At 37.8% G+C, this 24,598-nt stretch overlaps 1 protein-coding gene across 9 annotated transcripts in view; it reads left to right on the top strand.

The window, feature by feature from the left end:
• ERC2 (ELKS/RAB6-interacting/CAST family member 2) overlaps window positions 1–24,598 on the top strand; it is a 1,069,021-nt gene that overhangs the window by 707,067 nt on the left and 337,356 nt on the right. For all 9 annotated transcript variants that reach the window (XM_079116398.1, XM_079116395.1, XM_079116399.1 and 6 more), the window contains one exon: window positions 16,996–17,156. In XM_079116398.1, the coding sequence (XP_078972524.1) occupies window positions 16,996–17,156 (161 nt within the window). The remainder of the gene's footprint in view (window positions 1–16,995; window positions 17,157–24,598) is intronic.

Genomic DNA, 24,598 nt, shown 5'->3' on the forward strand with positions numbered 1-24,598 from the left:
TTGGTATTCAGATGAAATTTGGTTTGGAAGTCACATCGGTGAATATTATGTTTCTTCAAAATCTCGGCTGTGTTTTCCATCAGGGAGCATCTTGATTTCACTTAGCTTGTGCGGCCATCAGAAAATGGTTTCAACCTTATATGTGTATGTGTTTATTTTATATTTTTACCTGCATGGTACTCTAGCCATTAAACTATGATTTCAGTGTCTATTCTGGGACCTTTTAAAGAAATGATCATGAGTAAAAGCAAAAATTTTGTGCCACCTACTCCATACCAGTCCCTTTCTGTCAGGGTGTTCTTGCATTGGCACTTAATTTGTTACTATACATTAGAACATGTCCCCATCGCCTCTGAAACTGTCTCATAGGCAAGGCTTTTAAAACCTGCATTTTTAAAAACTCAAAACAGGATTATAGATTAATCTCGGGCAGGGAAGTCCCAGAGGGCAGTGTGACCTAACAAGTCAGACTGAGCTCCTGGCAAGTCCCTTCCTGGTCTGCCTCTCTGTTCCTGCCATTGACCTAGTGGACGAAAGAGTGGATGTGTGTGTGAGCCTAGGCATGACTTCTCTAAAGATCAACATTTGTACACACTAGAGTCACCTTTTATACATAGTGCTACTGACATTAACCAGAGAAGTGGGCCTGACAGCCTGGCCCCAACACCAGTGAGAGAGTGGCCTGGCGGTGCACGCACGGTTTATCTGAAGGGATTGAGCATGAATTACACAGCCTAATTGTTCTTAGTCCAAAAGGAACTATTGCCCAGATAGAGGCAGCTTTAAGGTTACTGAGTACAACCCATCAAAATGGGGTATTCATATCAATATATGTATAGTTATTTATTTTAGATATTGAGACTATTTCTCCTCTTAAATTCTGAGTATCACAATTTTGTTATAGCTAGTTATAACATTGTACATTTTTAAAGAAGAGAGAGGAAACATAATGAGAAACATTTTTTTGACGAAGCAACTTATTTGAGAAACTGTAAAAGTGGGAAAAAGTTCCAGGTGAAATAATCAGATCTTTGAGTGAATATTTGGCATTCAAGCAAGGGATGCAGCATTATCCCTTATACTTGTCTTGAGTCTTTTTAATACCAGAGTTACATTTGTAGGGTTGTGCTGAATCTGTTTATATGGAGCTAGACTATAATCTCATATCAGTAACAAAAATAGTGAATTATTTTTTAATCTAAAAGGAGCTACTAGGATAAAAATCACTCGTTTTGAAAACAATTCAAGTGCATAAATCATAGAAAATGTTCTTTGAGGAAAACACAGATGTATACTTCCAAAGTATGACACAAGTATTATGGGTAAAGCCTGGTGTTTCATAAGTGAATACAAATTGTACATTCTGGCAGAGAACTTTGCAACACAGTTGTAGATTTTTGAAGAATAAAATGCCACATGTTAAAATTTGAGTAGTTTTTATTTCTGACCAGTTAAACACTGAGTGTTCCTGTGCATCAAGGTTATCAGGGAAAACAAAAGTTTCTGCTTTTAAGCATGAAAATTGTATGTGGCAGGATGTGTATTTTGGTTGTTTTTATAGGTATGGACTGAATTTGACCCTTGCCATCTACCCACTCTCCACTAGGCTCCCTTGGGACCAACCACAGTCCCCAGCAGGGGCCAGGGAACAGGCTCTGGTGAGGAGCCAGGTGAGAAGCAGTCACTGGTCCTGGGAGCCCAGTGTCAAAACTCCACTCTCTTTAGTTTAGCTGCATGGCCAGAAAGAAAAAAGTCTCATTCCCTGGATTACAAGGATGTGGAGCAGCACACTGATGATTGTTAAGACTAGAAGAGAGGCAGGGCACATCAGATCTGCTGTTGCAATCCTGTGGATACTCCATTCAAAGGCAGGAGGGTTGTAAACCCCCTCGTCAGCCTTAGAGTGCAGTGAGGTTCAGCCTGTCTGCCTTATTTTGTGGCATCTCTCGTGCTCTTTCAGGTTGCTTTTGTACGTGGGAAGAACTGTTTGGGTGGGCGTCTTTGTTCTGAGTCTTGTCTTTATGGCATGATTTTCCCAAAGTTAACCAATTAAAAATTGTTTTTTTTCCATGTAGTAGTAATAGCTCTGAGAAGAGGGAGCCAAGTCACTGTGGGGGACGCGATGCCCCAGGGACGCATTTGGGAGGATTTCCTTCTCCTGAATCAACAGGGTCAGCATAAAGCCCCTATAAAATGCTTTAAATAAAGGAGAAATTGAAGTGGAAGATTTCATTCTGGCACTTCATGTCTGGTTTTTGCTTTCCTCCCACTGAGGAACTAACCAAGCCTGCAGTCTGGAGGATGCATTTGGTTTGAGAAAAATGAAGCTTTACCATGATGTTTTATTTACCTGGATTGTAATTCTAAGGAATCCAGTACCTGCTGGTGGCATTTGTGGGTTCACATACAAGGCAGTAGAAGCAGTTATTGAGCACAATACTTATAAATGTGTGTGTTTGTGTGTGATGGTTTATTTTATAAAAATAATACAATTATGACATTTTAATCACAGGCCTATCAAGGAAGTTGATTTCACTTACTGATTCAGTAGGTATCAAGCTATTGATTTGAAAGCTAACTGCTTAACCTGGGTATGTAGTCATCTACTGGAATGGAAGGCATTTACAACATGAAAATTCTCTACTGAAATTCTCACAGCTCTGCTGTTTGTGGGGAGGTTTCTTTCTTCAAGAGCATGGCCTCATTGACCTTACATGAGCATGTCTCTTCTTCTGTCTCAGCATTTGCTCTAGCTGTTTGTTTCTCTGTAAAGTAGGTCCCTAATATGTGGCATGTACTTTTAAAATTAAACCTTTTTATTTTTAGGTAATTATAGGTTTACAGGCAATTTTAGTATCAGCTTGCAAAATCACAACCAGAGTATTGACATTGGTGTGGTCAAGATACAGAACAGTGGCATCTGCTCAAGGATCCCCTCAGATTGCTCTTACAGCTTCATCTACCACTATTCCTTACCCATGGCAACCACTAATCTGTTCTCTATTTCTAAAATTTTGTCATTTCAAGAAAATTATAGAAATAGAATCATGGAATATGCGACTTTGGGGATTCACTCTATTCAATTCACAAGACTTGTTGGAGATTCTTCCTGTTTCTGTGTATCAGTACTGCCCTCTTTTTGTTATTGAGCAGTGTTCCAAGGTATGGAGGTATCACAGTTGAACATCTAGATTTTTTTCAATTTGGGCCTAATATCAATAATACTCCTATGAACATTCATATACTGGTTTTTATATGACTGTGCATTTTTATTTCTTGGGGATAATAATAAGAGTGCAATTATTGGGTCATATGGTAGTTGCCTGGAAATTTTTATAATAAACTACCAGATTATTTTTTACAGTGGTGGTACATTTTATACTCCCATCAGCAACATATATATGAGTGATGCAGCTTATCCTCATCTTTATGAGCATTTGTATTATTACTACTTTTTATTTTAGCCATTCCAATGCATGTGTAGAGATACTTCATTGTGATTTAGATTTGCATTTTCCTAACTTGTGATGATGTGTTTATATGCTTACTTACCTCCATACTTGTGTTTCAGGGAAATGTTTGTTCGTGTCTTTTGCTTCTTTTCTAATTTTATTAGAGATTTTATTGTTGACTTTTGAGAGTTTTTTAAAAACGTCTTCTCATACTAGTTCTTTGTCAGATGCATGGTTTGTAAATACTTTCTCCTAGTCTATAGTTTGTCGTTTTTATCCTCATAACAAGGTCTTTTACAGAGAAAATTATTTTTATGTTTTTATTTTTCAAATTCTCTCATTTTTTATTAGTTTATATTAGTTATATATAACATTAGGTTTCATTTTGGCATAATTTTAAAATAATGGAATATAATTGAGCAAACATTTTTTAATGTCTTCACCAGTCTTTACTTGTATGGATTGTGATTTTGGTGTCAATTCTAAGACCTTATTGCCTAGCCCTAGATCCTGAAAAATTTCTTTCATTTTTCTTTTATAAAACGTTTGGTTTTATGTTTTTTATTTAACTTCACAATCTATTTGGAGATAATTTTTGTACAATATATAAGGTTTAGGTTGATGGTTTCATTTGTTGTTCTTTGCCAATATAGTTTTCTAGTTTCTTCTACATTTGTTGAAAATATTGTTCCTCCAGTGAATTGCTTTTGCTTCTGTGTCAATTATCATTTAGGCATGTTTGTGTGATCCTCTTAGAAATCTGCCAACCACCACTTTCTTTACAATGTAAATGACAGAAGACAAAATGGACCCACTAAAATACGGGCACATGTTGATCTATGTCTCCACCCCTCTGACAATATCACACTGTCTTGGTCTCTGAAGATACACAGTAGGTTTTAATATCAGACAGAATGATTCTCTTACTTGTATTCTTCCTCGTCTGTATTGTTTTAGCTACTCTGAGGCCTGTGTCTTTTCATACAAAGTTTATAATAAGCTTGTCTATGTCTATAATAAAACTTGCCAAAATTTTGATAGGAATTGCATTAAACCTATAGATCAGTCTGGGAAAAATTGACCTCTTTAGTATGTTTAGTCTTCTAATTCATAAACACTCTACATAATTCCATTTATTTAAATTGTCTTGATTTCTTTTATAAGAATTTTATAATTTTTGGCACATAGATCCTGTACATGTTTTATTAAGTTGATACTTAAATGTTTCATTTTTTGGAGTGTTATAAATGATATTTAGTTTTACATTTTGGTTTCTGCATACTTATTAATGTATAGAAATTCAATCTAGTTTTTGTACATTAATCTTGTATCCTGCAACCTTGATGAACTTGTTTATTAGTTGTTGGACTTATTTGGAGATTACTTGGAATTGTCTACATAATTATGTCACTCGCAAGTAGAAACAGTTTTATTTTTTTCCTTTCCAATTTTTATGTTTTTTACTTATTTTTCTTGCCTTATTGCAGCAGTTAAAACTTCAAATATGCTAAAAAAGAGAGATAAAAGTATATCCTTGCCTTGCTACTGACTCTAGAAGGAAAACATACTTAATGTATGGTGATAACTATTGCTTTTTTGTTTCATAAATGCTCTTTATCAAGTTAAGGAGTTTTCCCTCTATTTGTTATACATTTCTAAACACAATTTTATATCATTAAGGGAAAATGGAACTAAACAATGGAAATATTTCGGTGGGTTCATTTTATTTGATATCATTAATCTTGTAAAGAAAGCAGTGTTGGCATTGTACCCTCAAGATTCTCTTTCCCAGGTATGTGCCTGTATAATCCCTGGGACTATGAATATAATGGGATATCACTTGCATGGTTATGTGTGTTATATGACACATCTCCATTTCTAGACTTAAAGATCTGAACAGGACACATGGCAAGAAATACAGGTGGCCTCTATGGACTGGGAGAGGCAGGAAAATAGTGACCTCAGACCTGCTTCTGTAAGGAATTGAATTCTCTCTCACTTATTTGAGCTTGGAAGAGGACCCTAAGCTCCAGATGAGACTGTAGCCTGCCAATGTCTTTTTTTTAAAATTTTTTTAAATTTTTTATTGTAAACAAATGGGATACATGTTGTTTCTCTGTTTGTACATGGCATAAAGGCATACCATTTGTGTAATCATAAATTTACATAGAGTAATGTTGTTTGATTCATTCTGTTATTTTTTCCCTTCCCCCCACCCTTCCCACTCCTCTTTTCCCTCTATACAGTCCTTCCTTCCTCCATACTTGCCCCCTTCCCTAACCCTAACCCTAACTCTAACCCTAACACTAACCCTTCCCTCCCCCCATTATGTGTCATCATCCACTTATTAGTGATATCATTCGTCCTTTGGCTTTTTGAGATTGGCTTATCTCACTTAGCATGATATTCTCCAATTTCATCCATTTGCCTGCAAATGCCATAATTTTATCATTCTTTATGGCGGAGTAATATTCCATTGTATATATATACCACAGTTTCTTTATCCATTCATCAATTGAAGGACATCTAGGTTGGTTCCACAGTCTGGCTATTGTGAATTGAGCAGCTATGAACATTGATGTGGCTGTATATTTCAGTCTTCTAAGAACCTGAGTGGAGAACCCAATCACATCATGCCTAAACTTCTGACCTATACAACTATGAGCTGTCAAACTTGTGAAAATGTGTTGTGTAGTAACAGGAAACTAATAAAAAGTCAACTAAGTCATTTAGAACAATGCTGGGATCAAAGTCAATATTGTACTCCAGTGAAGCAAAAAGAACCCAAGCTCCATTTCTTAATTTATGTTCATAAATACATTTGTTGGTGTTGACTGTGTACTAAATGTTCTACTCAGGTCTAGGGACACTGAGGAAAGGTCTTTCCTTGCTCTTAAGGGGTTCATGGATGAGGATTTCCTACCAGATTTGCTGATAAATTTTTCCAAACTCGAGTTATTCATCAGTTGAAGGGACTGCTTCTTTGGGAATATGTGAAGATCTGGCAAACAGTGGGAAACTGTTATTTAAATCAGAGGCAGTGATTACTTTTTTATGGTATAGCTGCTTCTCCTCTTCACCCTCCCAGTATCTCTCCCACAATTATCTATTGACCATCTACTGTGTATTTGAGAAGATGTTGTGCCAAGTGGGAGAATGCAAACATGCATTACACCCCAAGTGCTCCAGGAGCAAGGCGACTTACTGGAAGGCCACTACCTATTGTTTAAGGTAGATAGGATGGTGTTATAAAGATCCTGAGGGAGCAAACTTGGAGTCAGGCTTGATTTGGGCTAAATGAACTAGTCATCATCAACAGGTATCTCCACCAGAGCCAAACCAGAAGGAGAATCAGAGTAAAAGAGGCTCATTTCAAATCTTTTTTAGAGTTGCCTCAGCACTGATCCTTGCATCTTATAAGATCCTTGCATTTTACAAGAAAGTAGGTCTATTAGAGAACAACACCTTGATGGGTTGAACAGGAACTAAGAGAAATTGTTGGTAAAGGTGACCAGGTGACATCTGTTTTCTTTTCTGCATGACACCTTATTTTACCTGCTTTAGAAACTGATAACAAAATCATCCAGTGTTAAGTCGACACAAAACAAAACAAATAGGGAAACGATCATGCTTTACTTTCAAATCCCTTCAGAGCTTTATTAGGGAAGAAGATGAAATGAGCAATGCTCAGGTACATTGGAGTACAGGGTGGAAATGGCAAGAATCATCATTGACAGCTCTGGGGTTGCTACCATATGGGCACTCCTGGTGAAGATGGATTATAATCAGTATAAATCTAAGGAATTGTCAGAGCCAAGTACTCATGCCTGGAAATGTAGCTACCTTAAAGTTGTTTTAGCTGGGAGTAGCTGCCACCCCAACAGCCTCCAGAGGGCCCTGTCCTGTTCTGCAGTCTGGTGTTTCCTTCTTTGGAGCTGGGTCTACTAATTTTTCCATGGGAGTGGAAGTACTTTCTGTACAGAGCTTCCTTGGTTGAAATTTTTTAAAATTGCCTGTTTTTTACATTAATAATGCATAATTATAGCAATAAGTACAAAAAGAATGTAGTAGATTATCTGAAATCTGTAAGCTTAGAAACAAACTCAGAGGAGCAGTTTCATGCATTTTCTTCTAGTCTTTTTTTTCCTGTGAAAAATACATTAAGACCCTACACCTGTAGTTGGAATTTATTTTATTTACTACTTACTAATCTGCTTTGCTCAAGATTTCATGAGCATATTTTCTACTTAGTGTTTAATATCTGACAAACAGATCTTTTCTTTCTGAAAATAGTTTAAAAAATGGAAATCTGATCCTTTGTCTTTCTTATTCATCCTCTCCTGGACTGAAAACACCAGCATTTAAACTGAGACCCATGTTGATAACAGTTGTAGGGTACTGTGTACTCACTGTGTGCCAAGCAGGTAGCGCTGTAGCTCTGGTAGCCCTCATAGAGACCCCAGCAGGTGCAGTTATTACCCGTGTGTCACAGAGGGAGAAACAGATGCACATTGTCATCAGGTACCTTTCCCTAAATCACACTTGCATGGGCCTGTTGGGGACTGAGTCAACTGGCTGTAGAGCCCATGTTCCTCACAGCTCCCTTCATTGCTCCTAACGTCCAAAACCTGAATAGGGTCAAGGCCAACCGTTTGGTGTGCTGTGAAACTGTGACACACATAGAACACAGAAAGCCTCCCAGCTGCCCAAGACATGCCTACAGTAAACATACCCAGAAACACACCCACGCTGTCTTGCTCACTCCAGGCTCTGCTGAGCTGAATGCCATCTGCAATGGAGTGGAGAGGGCTCATGGGTGTGTTGGAGAGACTGTTACCCATTTGTACTTTAGGACTGTGTGATTTGATGGAATCTGTCAAGCCAGTTGTATGTATTTTTGTACATTTCTTCTCCATCCTTCTTTCATTATCATGTGGAATTTTGTTATTTAACATGGGAAGGGAAGGGGAAAAGGGAGATTTTTAAATGTAGTCAAAATCAAAAGAACTTGAGCCCACATTTGCTTGAAGTGGATATCTGTTTGCAGTGAAATTACTGGAGGTTACATATTCAAGCAGAGCTTCTAGATACTTAGGCTTCAACTAAGAGAAAACAAATCACAGTCTTGAGATGGTCAAGTACAGGCAAAGTGCAGTCTGGGGATTTTCAGTTTCAGCCATTTCCAAAAGGTGTCACTCTAAGGCAGCAATGGGATGCTGGGAGGGAGAAGAGATAGAAATGCCAGATAAAACTAATTGGAAAAATAAGATTAGCAGTCCTCATTTTTAACAGATCCTTCCTCGTACACCATCACTGTCTGCAAAATTACTGCTGCTGAGGAGGGAGAGTTTGAGCATTTATCTTCACCTTCTGATCTCAGGGTGACCTTCTGAGCCTAGAGTAGAGTTGGACCAAATCCAGCTGGTCCCATGGGACCAGTTCATATTCTAGATGTGCTGTAACATGGGGTATAGGAATTTCATTGGCTCAGTGTTCTGGTGCTAACTGAAAACTCCCATTCTCTTGCACTAAGGATGAAACCAAGACAGGAAACTAGGATGGGTGGTGGAGCCTAATGCAGAAGAGCCAGTCTATTTTTAAAATATGACTTTAAAATTTCCAAATCATTAATGCAAAATACAAACCAACTCAAAACTGACACGGAAATTAAAGGGGAAGATATTTTATCAAGATATTTGAGATCAGCCCATGCTAAGCAACCTCTTGAAAAGCATGGGGAGCTGCCATGCGTTGTGAAGAGACCCAAGGAACCTGGAGCAGTGCTCTTGGCAGATAACTGAGAGGGAAGCTGGTTTTTAAATATTTTGTTAAACAACACACCTGCAGGTGCAAGTTTAAGCTGACACATGTTAATGATTTAAGGTCTTAAACAGGTTTTTTATTTTATTGTTTTAAGGCTCCGTTGTTCACTCTAAAAGATCTGACAGTTTCTCTGGAGCCATTTGTAAGCACTAGACTCTAGTAATCCATTTGATGTCTTCATTATTCTTAAAGTGTGCAGAGTTGTGAATTATTCAAATACAGTTGAATAGCCTTGGTACCTCATTCAATTTGTAAGAGAGTTTTTATGATCTACAACATAGTATGACTCATAAAATCAGAAATGGCATGTGATTATTCAGACTATTTTGCTTTTATTTTTTAAACCGCTCAGGTGAAATTGACATCTAATTTAAAGAAACCTTTAAATTATGTCCTAGATATGCAACATCAAGCAAATTCATTCATTCATTCATTCATCATTCATTCATTTAACCAGAGATTGCACCCAAGAGCACTTAACCACTGAGCCCCATCCCAGCCCTTTTTATTTTTTTATTTTGAAACAGGGTTTCTCTAGGTTGCTTAGGGCCTTGCTAAGTTGTTGAGGCTGGCTTTGAACTTGCAATCCTCCTCTCTCAGCCTCCTGAGCCACTGGGATTATAGGCATGTGCCACCACGCCTAAGCCAATATATTTTGAAGTATACATACTCTTAACCTTTCTAGATTTTAGAACAGAATTCCAGTCTTGCCATATTTGGGAATCTTTTAGGAAATTATTTTAAGTGAAACATCTTGAGTTTTAGAAGACTTTTGAGGTGGCTACAAATTTCAGTTTTCACTAGAATGACATTTTAGGAATTAAATGCCTTTTCTAAAATGTTTTTTCCCCCCAGGAAATATTATCTGTTGAACTGCTAATAGATGTGTTTCGAAAAGAGGCAGGTGAGGGATTAAATGTTGTCTAACAGTTTGATGTCCAGTTTGACTTCCCCAAAGAGTTTATTTGCTTAAAGAATCATCACAGTGATTCTGTAAGCAGCATTTCACTAAAGAGCAGGGCCACAGGGCCTCCCCCAGCCTGGGCCATCATCTCCTCTTTTCCAGGCCATTCCTCTTTTCCTGTGAGACCGGTCATAGACCTAGGGCAGGATTGGCTGTTGTTAAGCTTTGGCATCATTCAGTACTTTAAAAAGTTTTTTAACTCATAATTATGACTCAATAATTGAATTCTGAGCTTCCCTAGGCAAAATCTGGGATATTTTTATTATACTTCTGTGATATTCAGAGGTTCTTGAGTACTTTTGGCAACTGCTGGGCAGCGAGGAACCTTGGGCCTCCATCCTTTTAAGAGCTGCAACTGAGCCTTCTGATCTCCTTTGCAAAGAAAAGGTGCTTTCGGCAAACAGTAGGAATTTGAAGGGCTTTTGGTGAGGATGGGGAGGGAACCCGTGATTCACAGGGTAGGAAAGTGTCACATTTGAACTTACACTCCATCCATCATTGCAATAAGTGGTTCAGAGATGGTGTTTAGGAATTGCATCTGTGTGTTGCCTTCCTCAGTTGTTCAGGGATTTATTGAGTGTGGACACTGGTGCCATGTCAGGTGCTGAAAGTACTTCCAAAAAAGATGAAGACATGATCCCTGCCCTCTAGGGTATTACAATCCAGTTGGAGCAACTAAGCATTGGCAGAACAGGTGTAGATATGAAAACAGAAGGCTCTCATGTTGGATGGAGGTAGCATGGCTAGAAATTGCCTTCACTGGACATTTGCAAGTTATCTGGCAGAGAGTGTTTGGCATTTGGCTGGGTAATTTACATGTGTTTTCTCACTTTGTGCTTTTAACAGTCTTGCATAGTAGTTTTCTTTTCACATCAGTTGTTAAGGGGTGATCTTCAGGCTTAAAGGTTAGTAATGTTCAGGGTTCTCAGACTTGACTGCACTTTGGAATTATTTGGCTCTTTAATAAAATATGAATATCAGATTCCTGTCCTCAGCAATTTTTATTTAATTGGGAAGACTGCGACCACAGAATTAGGATTTTTTTAATGTTTCCTAGGTGATTCTAACATGCAACAAAGTTAAAGCATTGGATTAAGATTGAACTAAGGTCACAGAGAGCCTTTGTGGAATCAAACCTTGATCCATGTCTGACTGCTTCCAGAGCTCCAGGCTTTTATTGCTGAATGAAATGGAGGCCAGTGGTAGACAGGGCTTTGAAAGATGGACAGTTTGGTAAATGAAAAGAAAGCATAGTGCAGTCTAAGGTACATGGGAGGGATTTGTGGTAGGTGACACCAACTATAAAATTTTGAATTCAGTAATAAGTAATCATAAAATGTGTTGAATATTGACCAGGCCCTGTATTAATAAGAGATAACACTTCTATGGCACAAAATACTCAGCATTGTTCCCTGAGCATCACACATGTTGACCAATTTAATCCTCACAGAAGCCCTTCAAGTTCTGCTACCAGCCCCACTTCACACATGAGGAACTTGAGGCTCAAACTTTCTTAATTCACTGAGTTACTCAGCTCATAAGTGGCACACTAGCTCCTGAGTTAAGTTCCTAACCACTATGCTAGGCTACCTCCTGTGTGAAGAATGTACTAAGTGTTTTCATATGTGCCAGTTCCATATGTGCTAAGGACTTTACATCCATTGCTTCATGTCATTTTTGTTCCAGTTTCATATGTGCTAAGGACTTTACATCCATTGCTTCATGTCATTTTTGCAATAACTCTCTCAAGAAGTACTACTAACATAAGTGAGGAAATACAGATACGTTCTCAAGGTCCCAAAACTGGGAACTGGTGCTGACTTCATAATTCATGATTGTAGCCATTCCTGGTGTTTTAAAACATTTAAGTTATTTAAATGTTCAAATTAAAGTCTTAGAGTAATGCCATATATAAAATGAACAGACAAATGAAAAGGACTGGAATTACTCCCTTTGAGTTTGGGATGCTTGACTCAGGCCTCTGCTTCTTCATGCTCCTTTTCCTGTTCCACTAACCTGTTTATCAGTCTCCAGACACCCTTGTGGAATCCCTGATGATCTAGGGAACACAGTCTGAAAACCACTTCTATGGATAATCCAAATCTTTAAGATGTTAGAACCAAGCCAGTGATATCTCTGACAGATATTGATGGTTCATGCATGTTTTCTTGGCAATGGGAAGACAAACTATGATAGTGATTCTCATGGTGCTTCTGTGAGTCAGAGTCACAGACATGCAGGACCCAGTTCAAAGACACATTCAAAGAGACACAGCCAAAAGAGCTGGGGGGTAAAAAAAAAAGGAGAAGTCCAACCTTTAACTTGGGTATTTAGAAAGCATTGCAAGACCCCGCAATATCCCAATATCCCTACCAACTTTTCTTTTTCCCCCTTTCTCTTATCCAATTCTCTTATTTTGTACTAAGGCAAACAATGACCTCACTATATCCCCAACTTCTTCAAGGAGTTGTTTCTTTTTTTCCCTTACTTCCTTCTACTTTCTTATAGAGATCATTTTAGTCAGCTCTTCAGGGTCTAAAGATACACTTAGGTGTATCTTACATATACTTTGCTACCCATTTGCTAATTGTGTTTCATAAAATCCTGGAGCAGATCTGGCTGAGAAATATGCTCTTATATGGAAGAAGCTAAGTAGGCAAACTGTGTCCTCACGTCTTGGGGTATAGATAGGGACAGAGGCTAAGACTGTTTGTGTGTGTATAGATACTTTAAATCCTATTATATATGTGGAATGTTATACTAATGATAGAAGGGAATTATGAATCCAAGAAGCATTTCAAAAATAGGTACTGGATTTGGTAACAAATGGAAAATAGGAAGGAAAAGAAACAAATTTAACTCAAACATGAATAATCAGAAAAACTCAGGGTATTAGACCAAAATGATGGATATATTAAGGAGTGTCTTTGAGAGGGCAGGGCAGGTGGTAGGGATTTTGTTTAGGTAGATGTGCATATATAAGCTTTTGGTCTTCTCCAGTCAGAGATAGCCATTGGTCAACTCATCTCCAATGTAATGTGATATTAAAATTGAAGTGATCAACAGGGCTAGGGAGATGGAATTAGGCACAGAGCACTTGGTAAGAGGTTGATGGTTCACCAGTCAAGATGGGCCAGGGATAGATAGGTGCATGTGAAAGAGGTTGAACCAGTGAAAGGAGATAAAGTTTGAACAGGCATTTGCATGGAGGTGAGAGCTGTGAAGATGGACTTCAATTCATCTCATCAATATGTGTATGGATGAGGAAGTGTCTGTAGGACAGAGTCACATGTGGAAGGACCCAGTAATGGACAGCAAGCAGGTGAAGAGTTTGCAAAGGAAATAGGGAGAATAGGTTCCTATGTATCTTAGTCCATTTGGAACAAAATACTATCCTGTAACAAAATACTATAAACTGAATGATTTATAAACAACAGAAATTTCTTTCTCACTGTTCTGGAGACTGGGAAATCCTAGACCAAGTTGCCAGTGTGGTCAGGTTGTCCAGGTTGCAGACACTGACTTGTGTGCTCTCACATAGTGGGAAAAGAAACAAACTTTATAAACTAATCCCATTACTGAGGGCTTTGCCCTCATGACTTAACTTCTCACAAGGGCTCTACCTCATAATGCCATCACCTTGGGAGCAAGAATTTGCACATATGAATTTGGGGGGTTACAGCATTCAAATCATAGCATCAGGTTAGGAAAACAAGGATTGAGTAGAACACCACTGACTCATTAAAATGGGATTTCCAAAAGACTTTTTAATGACAAATAGAAAATGCTCACAATATATTAGTTGTTCATATGTTTTCCCTGATAAGTGGATGATGATTTACTCCTGAAGAGAGAAACTTTGTGAGGAAAGTTGGAATTGGGTGCTCAGTACAGTGGAGGATGGGCCAGATTATGGTGAGGGTAACAGACAGTCCCCTGTCAATGGTGTAGTACAACAAAGGTTTATATCTTGCTTATGTGAGGTGGGTTGGCCTAGGGCTTCATTATACGACTTATGGATTCAGTCTGAAGGAAGTTTCATATGAGACATGCTTCTGTGTTCACCATGGCACAGAGAAAGGAGGGTTGGAATTGAATGCTAGCACTATGTGCTTCTCCCTGGAAATGATGGTGATTTTATTGGCTGAAGCCATACCCAATATAAAGGGCGAGGGAAATGTAGTCTTACCATGTGTCCATGAGGAAGACAACTGGAATATTGTAGGCTACCCTAATGATCACCACAGCAAAAAAAATTTCTTACTTTTTAGTTATCCTGCTTTAGCAGTAAAGGAAACAATTTTACCGGACTCATAAACATTAAACACCATGGGTATTGTCTAGGAAACAGATGCTGAGATTTAAATGGTTGCCTGCAAAATGTTACAGTGTCCCCCTTGGTGTGCAATACTTCCTGTACAGGGATGTGTTGATTGGAATGAGTTGGAAACCTTGGCCTGCAACATTTAAAGATTCTGCTTCTAAGGTGTTGGGAATAGCATTCTCACCTGATACTAAGAGTTATTGATGTTGGGAGTCAGTGGCATGTCCATCAGTTAAAACACTGGATTACATGTTCTAAGTATCCAGGTTTCTTCGTGTAGTTATTGCTGAAACAACCATAAGTTGTTACCCTAAAATGTAATTCTTTAAAGATGGATTAATATAAAACTTCTGGTGTTTGCCCAAGCAGTCTGATGGTAAGTGAATTAGTAACTCAGGTGAATAGATGTGAGTCTATAGATTGCAGATAGTTCAGTTTCACAGAATGAGAGAGAATTCAGCAGATAAAAATTCTTGAGACCTTTACTCTCTTTTCTGGAATCAGTATTATGTTTGAAAGAAAGAATAATTTGTGACAGGGTGATGAGGCACAGACCATCTCCTGTGGAGGGTCAGGCAGAATATATGAATTAGCCTGTGGAATGGTCATAATTCTGAAATGTATTTTTACACTGCTATTAATTGTGAAAAAAATAGGAAGAAAAAAATGAGAAAACTCTTATTTTAGCCCTAGTTATTGCTTTGCAGAAAGGTTTCTAGACATTTGTAATGTGTGGAGTTTTTTTGTTGTTTTTTGTTTTGTTTTGTTTTTGGTACTGAGGATTGAACACAGGCATGCTTTATCACTAAGTTTCTTCTCCAGTCTTTTTAAATCTTTTTAATTTGAGATAAGATCTCACTACATGCTTAGTGAGAACTTGTGATTCTCCTGTCTCAGCCTCCCTAGTTACTGTGATTACAGGCATGCCCCACCGTGCCTCACCATATTAAAATATTTTATGACTTATATGAGAAACTAAAAAAGATCACAATTGTTTTTTAAATTTTACATATTTATAAAGTTAAAGAATAATGCTATTTATTATACATTTAAACAGTCGTGGTTCTTTGACTTTCATAGATTATTCTCTATATTCCTTGCTTTTTAAGCTGTTTTTCAGTTTTGGTTTTGATTTAAATTTCATGGTCATTAAGTTTCCTCTTTTTATCAGGGCAAAATGGAGGGTTTTCTAAATCTTAAAAGCATATAATTTACCTTGGACGTGAACTAAAATACTTATTCTGAATAAATTCCATGTAAACTGCAGAAATTGTGTAAAAAGTCTTTATGAATTGAAACTTAACATGTCATTGACACATTTTGAAGGGCGTTCTGTTGACTTTAGTGATGGATGAGCCCATTCTGCCAAGTGCAGCTGGGAGGGATGGCTTAGAAACTCAAACATCAGCTCTGGAATCTAGAAACTTCCTGGAACCATGATTTTGAATCTGCAGAGTAGAAGCAGCCTGTGCAAAGCATGGCGTTTTACCAACTTTCTCCACGGAAGTCTCTGGAACAAAACCATAAACACCAACTCTCTTTGTTGTGTGTTGGCTTTTAAAAGTCCCTAATGGTTTGAGGAGGGTAAGGTCTTGCCATGGGGCTCCCTAGTCCAATTTTTTGGGACCTGGCTGAAAAACCCTGGATATTTGATAGTCTGGCTTATTTCTATGGTGTATTAGCACCCTATAAAAGTTACATGTCATTTATTTCAAGTTTAGAACCCTCTCAAACTTCAGGGGCAAACCAAACTTGAACCCTTAGTGGCTGGAATTCTGTTTACCTTTGGCCAAATCTTGCTTCCTGAATATAAGTCAGGGAGGTGAGGTGAGAGGGGCTCCTGAGGCCCTGTGGACATCAAATAGCTGTGACCAAACAAGGATTTGATAGGTTAAAACATGAATGAATCTGAAACACATCGATTAACTTCCTGTCAGAGTACTCTGGGGCCTACACACAAAAGTAGATTGTGCCCACAGAACTATATTCTGAGTGTTGCCTCCCTCTAACTGCGAGGAAGTATCTGAGAATTTTGCCAAACTTGGGTTGAAATTGGGTCAAATCACTCAGCCCTACTTCTAGTGTAGACATTAAATAGTTTCTGTAAAAGTTATTGGGCAATCCCATTGAATGTAGACCTTGGGGAAATATGGACTTTTATTTTTATTTTTGTAGTACTGAGCTTGGAATGCAGGTCCTTGCATGTGCTAGGCAAGTGCTCTGCTACTGAGCTGTATCCCATCCCAATATGGACATTTACAGTGTTAGAAACATTTACTTTAACTCAGTGACAAAGAGTGGGCTCCTGGAAACAGTGTCTACTTCAAGAGCACCCATGATTCCTTTGTGTTTATTGTTGGAACACAGGGTAGTCAGAAATGCCTTGTGCTTGAATGAAGGCAATCACACACACAGCTGCATGTGCCTTTCAGATTGAGGAACTGATGAATGCCTTGGAGAAGACCAGGCAAGAACTGGATGCCACCAAAGCCCGACTCGCCTCTACACAGCAGTCCCTGGCTGAGAAAGAAGCACACTTGGCCAACCTGCGGATAGAGAGGAGGAAACAGCTGGAGGAGATCCTGGAAATGAAGTGAGTATACATTTTTGCTTTCTTTGTCTTTCCTAACCTCTCTTTGAGGGTAGAAAAGGGGAAAGAACTAGAGAAGGTGAAGAAAGAGCATAGAAAAAGAATAATTTGACTAATACCTGACATTTGTGAAATTATTTCTTATTGTTTTTAAATTTTAGTTTTGGTACCTCAATTTGCATATTTTCCATATCTGGTATTTAAACAAATACACATCCAGCATTAGATTTTGTGTCTGTATTTTGTGGACAATGCTGATATTCATAGATCTGTCATAGAGGTCTGAGTCAGCCAAGAGACAGAGGCCTCAAGCACAATAGTAATTTGAGCACTGCTTGGAGTTAAATGGAAACTTTTTTGAGGAGGTAGTTCCTAATTGTGACTATAACTTTGCTAATTATATTCTTTTCACTTGTGTGCAATGCTTGACTTGTATTGGCTTTCACAGTCTCAAGTTTGATACCTCATTGTTCAGAAAGCAAAACTCTGATTTGCTGGGCTGATAAAAATAGGTTATGAATCCCCCACCCACACACCAAGGTGAAGGGAGAGGGCAAGTAAGGAAAGCCGGGAGGATATCAGGTTGGAACTGATTGATTTCTTTGATATAATCAATGAAGTGGAGCTGAATGCTGGGAAATGGTCCTGTCTATGACACATCTACATCCACCTAGCTCTTATTTCACTCTCAGTGAAATAGTAGCATGGAAGAACATAAGAAAGAAAGAAAGAAAATCTTACTGGAAAATTTTCATAATAATCAATTGCAATGAATTTGTTTCTCAAGAACTAGTTAGGAAATAGCATATCTATAAGTGTGTAAATGAAATAATCACTAAGATATAATTGAAATCCTACTTCCTTCCACAACAAGGGGAATCATACCTAATTATGGCATCTTATGCCTGTAACACAGACTTTGAAATTGGTGGCTAGGTATGGAAGAGTGACCTCATGGTGACCCAGCAAGTCTTACACATGGTTAACATTAAGCCCAGAAAGCTTAGATCATGGAAAATAGGGAATGAAATATTTTGAGGGATTTAATAATGAGGACAAAACTTTTATACTTCAACAACTACCTCAGTTTCTCCAAGACCAAAGAATAAGTGGGATTTTTTTCACATATAAACTACATTTTTCCTAATAAAAGATGATATAATAAAAGCAGATACTACTATACTCAGTTTGGAGGTGAGGGAGCTGAGACCCAGAGAGATTCAAACAATTTGCTTAAGGCCATCTGGCTAGGATTAAAACCAAAGTCTTCTACCTCTCTCTTCCTTTCTACTACCTCATTTTGTTTTGGAGCTTTTGTGAACTTCATCAAGTCTGGGATGTTTGTCTGTCTGAATCACTGAAGAAATTATTCTGCTTTTAGCAGTACTGGGAATATGGTAGGCACTCAACTGTTTGTTGAATGAATGAATAAATAAAATTCTGTAGACTGAATTTTATGTAGCTGAGCAGAAAAAAATATTTCAAGTTTTTGTGACATTGTAACACCTTTTTCAATAATTTATTATCAATAATCAATACCCATACTAAGGTATTAACAATATGGATACCTACATTCTATCAGCAGTTATATTCTGTTTCTCATTGTTCTCCACTTGTTCCTAGGTTAACTCTGTAGTTCCTGAAGTAGTATATCATGCCACTTGAGTTACTTCCTGCTTTAAAAAGGGCATGTACTTTTAAGGTTCTGGGAGAACAAGTAATGGGGGGAATATGCTGGTTTGGGAGTCATCAGACCTGGGTTATGATCCTATCACTTCCCCTTTTGTCTACAGGACTTGAAGGAAGTGCCCTTAACCTCAATGACCCTCTAGTTTCCTCTCTAATGATTTGCAATGGGGTGATTGGGAGGAGAGGTACTCAGCAGAGGGTTTGGCACACAGAAAATGATATATGTGTGTAAAAGATTCAATCAGCCAATGAAAATATGTCATTTGTTTAATATACTCTATGAAGACTATCATTTATCTAAAATTTGGATTTATTTTTCTAAAATATATAAACCTTTCCATGTGTATGTTTTCCCACTTAATTTCATGATTTCAGATAGCACCTAACTAAGACCTCTTTTGGTGAATTGCCACATTATTGCCAAAGTGCTTAATCTGCTGCCACTGTAAAATAAATACAAAATTCCTCGGTTAATTCCTTTGGTGAAAGGAACAAAGCCCTGCTTCATTAAGCCCCGTATGGATCCCATTCATTATTTAACTGGCCCAGAAACCCAACGTCTGGATTTCATACCTACAACTATGGAGGACACAGGTAGAGGGCAAGTATATTGACTGAGATCCCCCATGAGGTTCAGCAACCTCTTGGGTGTTCATGTCAACCATCTGATTTCATTGATCAGGATTTTTTTAGTTGAATTGACATATTGGTTACTCAACCTTGGCTGAGTTGATGTAAGTTAGTGGGATCAACCAGATGTGTATTATCATTATTGATACTTATTATCAATAATAAGTTTTTTATTCAACTGACACCCATTATGCAATACTGTTAGCCAGTTCTATCCAGTTTGCAAGCCCTGTAGAAAAAGAGAAGCTACACAGTGTTCAAAGGGGGTGGGACCATGAGGCAAGAGATATGTATGCTCTCATAACTCATTTTTCATTTCACCCCACAATATGAAAAAGAGATCGCTCTCTTCTTGCCTCAGTTTTTCCTTCAGTAAAATGGAGGTGATGATATCTGCTCTGCCTACTCTACAGATGTGTGATAGGGACAGGATTAAAAGAAAAGTACTAGACTAAAGCTAATATAAAACAGCATATGTGAAAGTGCTTTGAAACATAAAAAGGGCTTTTAAAATGAGAGGTGTTGTCTGTTAAATTCATTGCAAAATCAAAAGGCATAGAGTTTTAGAATTGGAAGGCAGTTTTAGAATTGGGTCCAACCTCTCAGCCTGCATAAGCCATACTCCCTTCCACATAATTACTAATAAGGAATTTGCCAGGCCCTGGTAGACACTATTCCCATTACAGGCCATTGGCTCACAAGCTGGTGGTTCATGTTCCATGGCTCGTGGGGGTAGCTCAATGCATTGTTACACAGAACTGAAATGTCTTTCCATGTAATCTTCCCATTTGTCCCGGTTATCTTTCAGAGCTACACAGAATTAATCAGTTACAGCCATAGGATGGATGGCCTTTTATACATTTGTTAGCTAATATTGTTCATTTTAGAAAAAAGGGTAGAATTATGGAGAAGCAAAAATGAAATAATAAAAAATCACCCTGGATGCTAACATAGAAATGGACACCAGTGGCATTTGGTGTATACTTGTACAAATGTTTCTCCCAACATACTTTTTAAAAAAGAGAATAGATTGTATTTGCATGTTCTGTATGTCCCACTTCTTTTGCTTTCTGAATACAAATACCTTTCATGTCACAATAATAGAAACGTGTTATTTTTTAATCTCTCAATATACTGTTGTATAGGTTTACCCCATTATTGAGCATCTATTTTGGTTCCAGTGTTTTGCTAATGTAAGCATTGCTTTCATAACAAACTGCTTAATTTTACTGATTTAGTTTGAAGTAATTGTAGTTTGACATTAAATTGCCAAATAAAATATAGAGAGTTTTCTTATGATCTTCGTCCATTTCAGCATTGGTAACATCTTGCATCATGATAGTAATTAGGGAAATTTATATTGGTCAGTCTGCCAACTTTACCAGATTACTCCAGTTACACATGAATTGTGTGTGTGTGTGTGTGTGTGTGTGTGTGTGTGTGTGTTTGTATTTTGATCATAGCCATAGATTTGTGACAAATCTACCACAGTCAAATTTACAGACTTGTTTCATCCATCCTCACAGGGATTGCTGGTCCTGTCTTTTGGTAGTTTCAACCACTCCCTGCTGATGCATGTTCAGCCTGTTTTTGTTTTGTGTTACATCATTTGGGGACATGTGCCAAAAAGGTGGAAATATGTGCCACTCTAGCCTATATTTTCTTCTGCCATTCTTCTTGGGTGGGTAGAGAACTGTCCTCTTATTTTAAATTTTGAGTGAATTTGGAGTGAGAAAAATATTGCCTGGTTTTTCTAACTTCAAAATTTCTCAGGATGTGACTTTATTTATGGTGGAATTTTCTTTTAAGATTGGACCTTGAGGACTTGTAACGTGTTAGGGATCCAATAAACATCAAAGAATGAAAGAGTGAATGAGTTCAAAGATTCATAACTATTGACAGGCACTGTTCTAGTAAAACAAGACCGACCCTTGGCCTTGTGGAGATCTTAGTTTTTATAATGATTAAAGGAGATGAGTGAACAAATAAATAATAAATGACTAGACAGATGAATACAGTAGTTTCTTGTATAATCAAAGAGGTTTGGAATCCCACTTAGATGCCATTTCCAAAGGTAAGGACTCCCTTAGTTATTTGGGATAAGGGAGACAATGGACAATGTTGCACACCTTCCCATCCTGCGTGTTTTAGTCAGCTTTTTTTTGTTGTTGCTGTGACTAAAAGACCCAACAATAACAGTTGTAGAGGAGGGAAAGTTTATTTGTGGCTCATGGTTTCAGAGGCTCCATTCCTCAACTCAAGGTGAAGCAGAATATCATGGTGGAGAGTGTGGCAGCGGGAAGGAGCTCACACGATTATCAGGCAGAAGAGAGAGAGAGAGACTCCACTTGCAAATAGAAATATATATACTCCAAATGACCACCTCCTCCTGCCATACCCTACCTTCCTTCAGTCACCACTCAGTCCCATCAAGGGGATTAATTCACTGTTTGGGTCAGGCCCTCATAACCCAATCATTTCTCCTCTAAACCTTTTTGAATTGTCTCACACATGAGCTTTTGGTGGCCACCTCACATCCTAACCATAACAATGTGGGAACATTTTCAGGAACTGAAACCAAGTTCATGCCACAGGAGGACCTTTAAATTTGTTACATACTGGATTCTTCTCCAACTCTCCCTTCTTCAGTTTGATCTTTATTGGTTGGTATTCTAACTGCTAGTCATTATTCCCACCCTGGCAGGAACTAATAGGATTCAACTATATATTTTCATAGAAGAATGTAATATTCACCTTTCCCTATGTATAAGATTATTTTTACTTAAAAAATATCCAAAACCACTTACTAAAACGTTTCATAATGGTTCATCTATTACATTTGTCCCTATTTAAAGGAAATTTTATTAAAAGAATATTAAGAACATTATTCTATATGTTTGGCTTTATTAATATTAGTTAATAAGCTTACATTCCAGTAACCAAGCTCAATTATTTAATTTGTGGCAGGTAAATTTGATACTTGAGGCTAAAAGGAATGGAGGGCCTTGAGATAAAGTGCTTAAAATCTGTGTGTATTTTCTCGGATGATTTTTTACTACCATAGTAATTTAACAGGCAGACAGGCAGCTAACTAATATTTTTCATTAAGTATAAAATGTTCAGTTGAATAAGGGTTTTAATGGCTAGTTGATAATTTGAAGTGTGTCTTTTAAACTTTTCACAGTGATTTCCTATGCTTATGTTATGTAAAAATTTGAAACAGACCCCTACATATTTAAGCAGACCTCTTCATTTTTTAACTCATCCAATGATGTTCAATCCATCTTAATTTGCTGGGTACTGTTGGATTTTAGACATCTTCTCCAGATAGCCTCACAAGCCTTTGTATACAGTAGGTTATTTTAGGACATTTACAGTGAGGTAAGGCAGTAGCTCATTCCAGGGCATTATCTTGTTGGCTACTTTGATCTGGGATCCTTTCTGGAGAGCCACTCATTAGGTAAGTACCCTTCAAAGGAGAGGCAGCATGCAAAAAATGATAAAATCAATTTATTCTTTACTTCACTCCAACATGAGAAAAGACAAATCACATTTCTTTAGGGAGGAATCCTAAGTGCCTGGCAATTTGCACAGGATAAATGGAGACTGGAAGAGGAGTTTTGAAGGCAACTGTTACTTAAAATTGATAAACTCAGTAACAAGGGAGCTGTACTATTTTACAGAGACCTTATGGGGATTGAATGAGATTATCCATTTATGAGAAAGTAATTTTTAAGCCTTACAAGTCTATAATCATGTCTTTTGTTACTATTGAGATGTTAGGTATATTCATTACAGTTAGCATACACTGATCCTGTTTCAAATCACAATTTCACTTTGTGAATTCAACCATTTTATTTTTTGCTACAGCATGATTCTTTCTCTAACCAGTGGTTTATTTGTAAAAACTTGGTTGAGTCCAATTTAAAAAATATTAAGTAATATGATAACATGTCCTAGATATCCTGGTCTGTCTATTTCTGTTTGCCACTTGCTAAGTTCTGAAAGATTTTTGGGTTAGCTGGAACATTGATGAAGCCTGTTGAGGCCTCTTGAGTGACCTGAAGTGATTAGAGACAGGTGGCAGGGAGGGAATAAATGTCATGAAGAATGACTCATTCAAAGTTGATTTTGGTTTGAGCTGCAGGCAGTGGCATAACTGTGCATATGCTTACCACTTGTTATTTCTGTTTCCCTTTCTACACCCTGAAGTGGGTGGCTTAGAGATTGCTATGCACAAAACAGAGTAGGTAAGTCAACCTTAACTGTAAAGAAAATAACTTTAGAATGGGGGAATATTCCAGTTAACTTCAGATGCAGGGAACAAAGAACCCCACATTCCAGAGGTTCAAACTTGTTATCTTCATTGTCACCAGGGACCCATGCTTCTTCAAGCTCAATACTTTGCCATTGTTAGCATTTTGCTTTCACCTCATGATATAAGACTCTTGCCTCAATTTCATCTTTCCAACCCATATTCCAACCACCAGAAAGGAAGAAAGAGAAAGCGCCCTTTCTGCCCTATAAGTTACACATACCACTGATTGACTTCTGAGTCATTAAACAGTTCATTCAATAAATAGTTGTTGAGTATTTGCTGTGTGCAAAGACTGTTCTAAGCTCTAGGCACTTATATACGTGTTGTTCTAAGTGAACAGAAAGAACTAAACAAAAATCCTTTAAAAAATGCCAGATCTAGTGGGGGAAGGGGCCACTAGCCAGAATTTTAAGTCATATGGTCACACTTAGCTTCCAGGCAAATAGGGAAATGTAGCCTTTATCTTGATAGCTGTATGCCCAGCTAACATCCTGTTACTAAGGAAGGCAATGAAAGAATGGGTTTAGAGAGCAATTAATACTCTCTACCACAATGAAAAAAAAAAGAAGAAGACCAACTGATACCTTATCTCAGTGAGCATCAAAAAGTAACTTTGTAACTAAACCTTTAGAGAGAATATTCCTAAGAGACATTTGCTCATAGGCGTGAGTCTAGTGTATATCTGAGTCACTTCTGGATATCATGGTTGGTAAACCATGGGGAACCATACAGTGGGTGAACAGATAGAGGGATATTTGCAAATCTCATATACTTTGGATTGCTAATGGGTGAAGGGTGTTAGGTCTAC

Source organism: Sciurus vulgaris (assembly GCF_902686455.1).
Source record: "Sciurus vulgaris genome assembly, chromosome: 16".
Taxonomy (NCBI): Eukaryota; Metazoa; Chordata; class Mammalia; order Rodentia; family Sciuridae; genus Sciurus; species Sciurus vulgaris.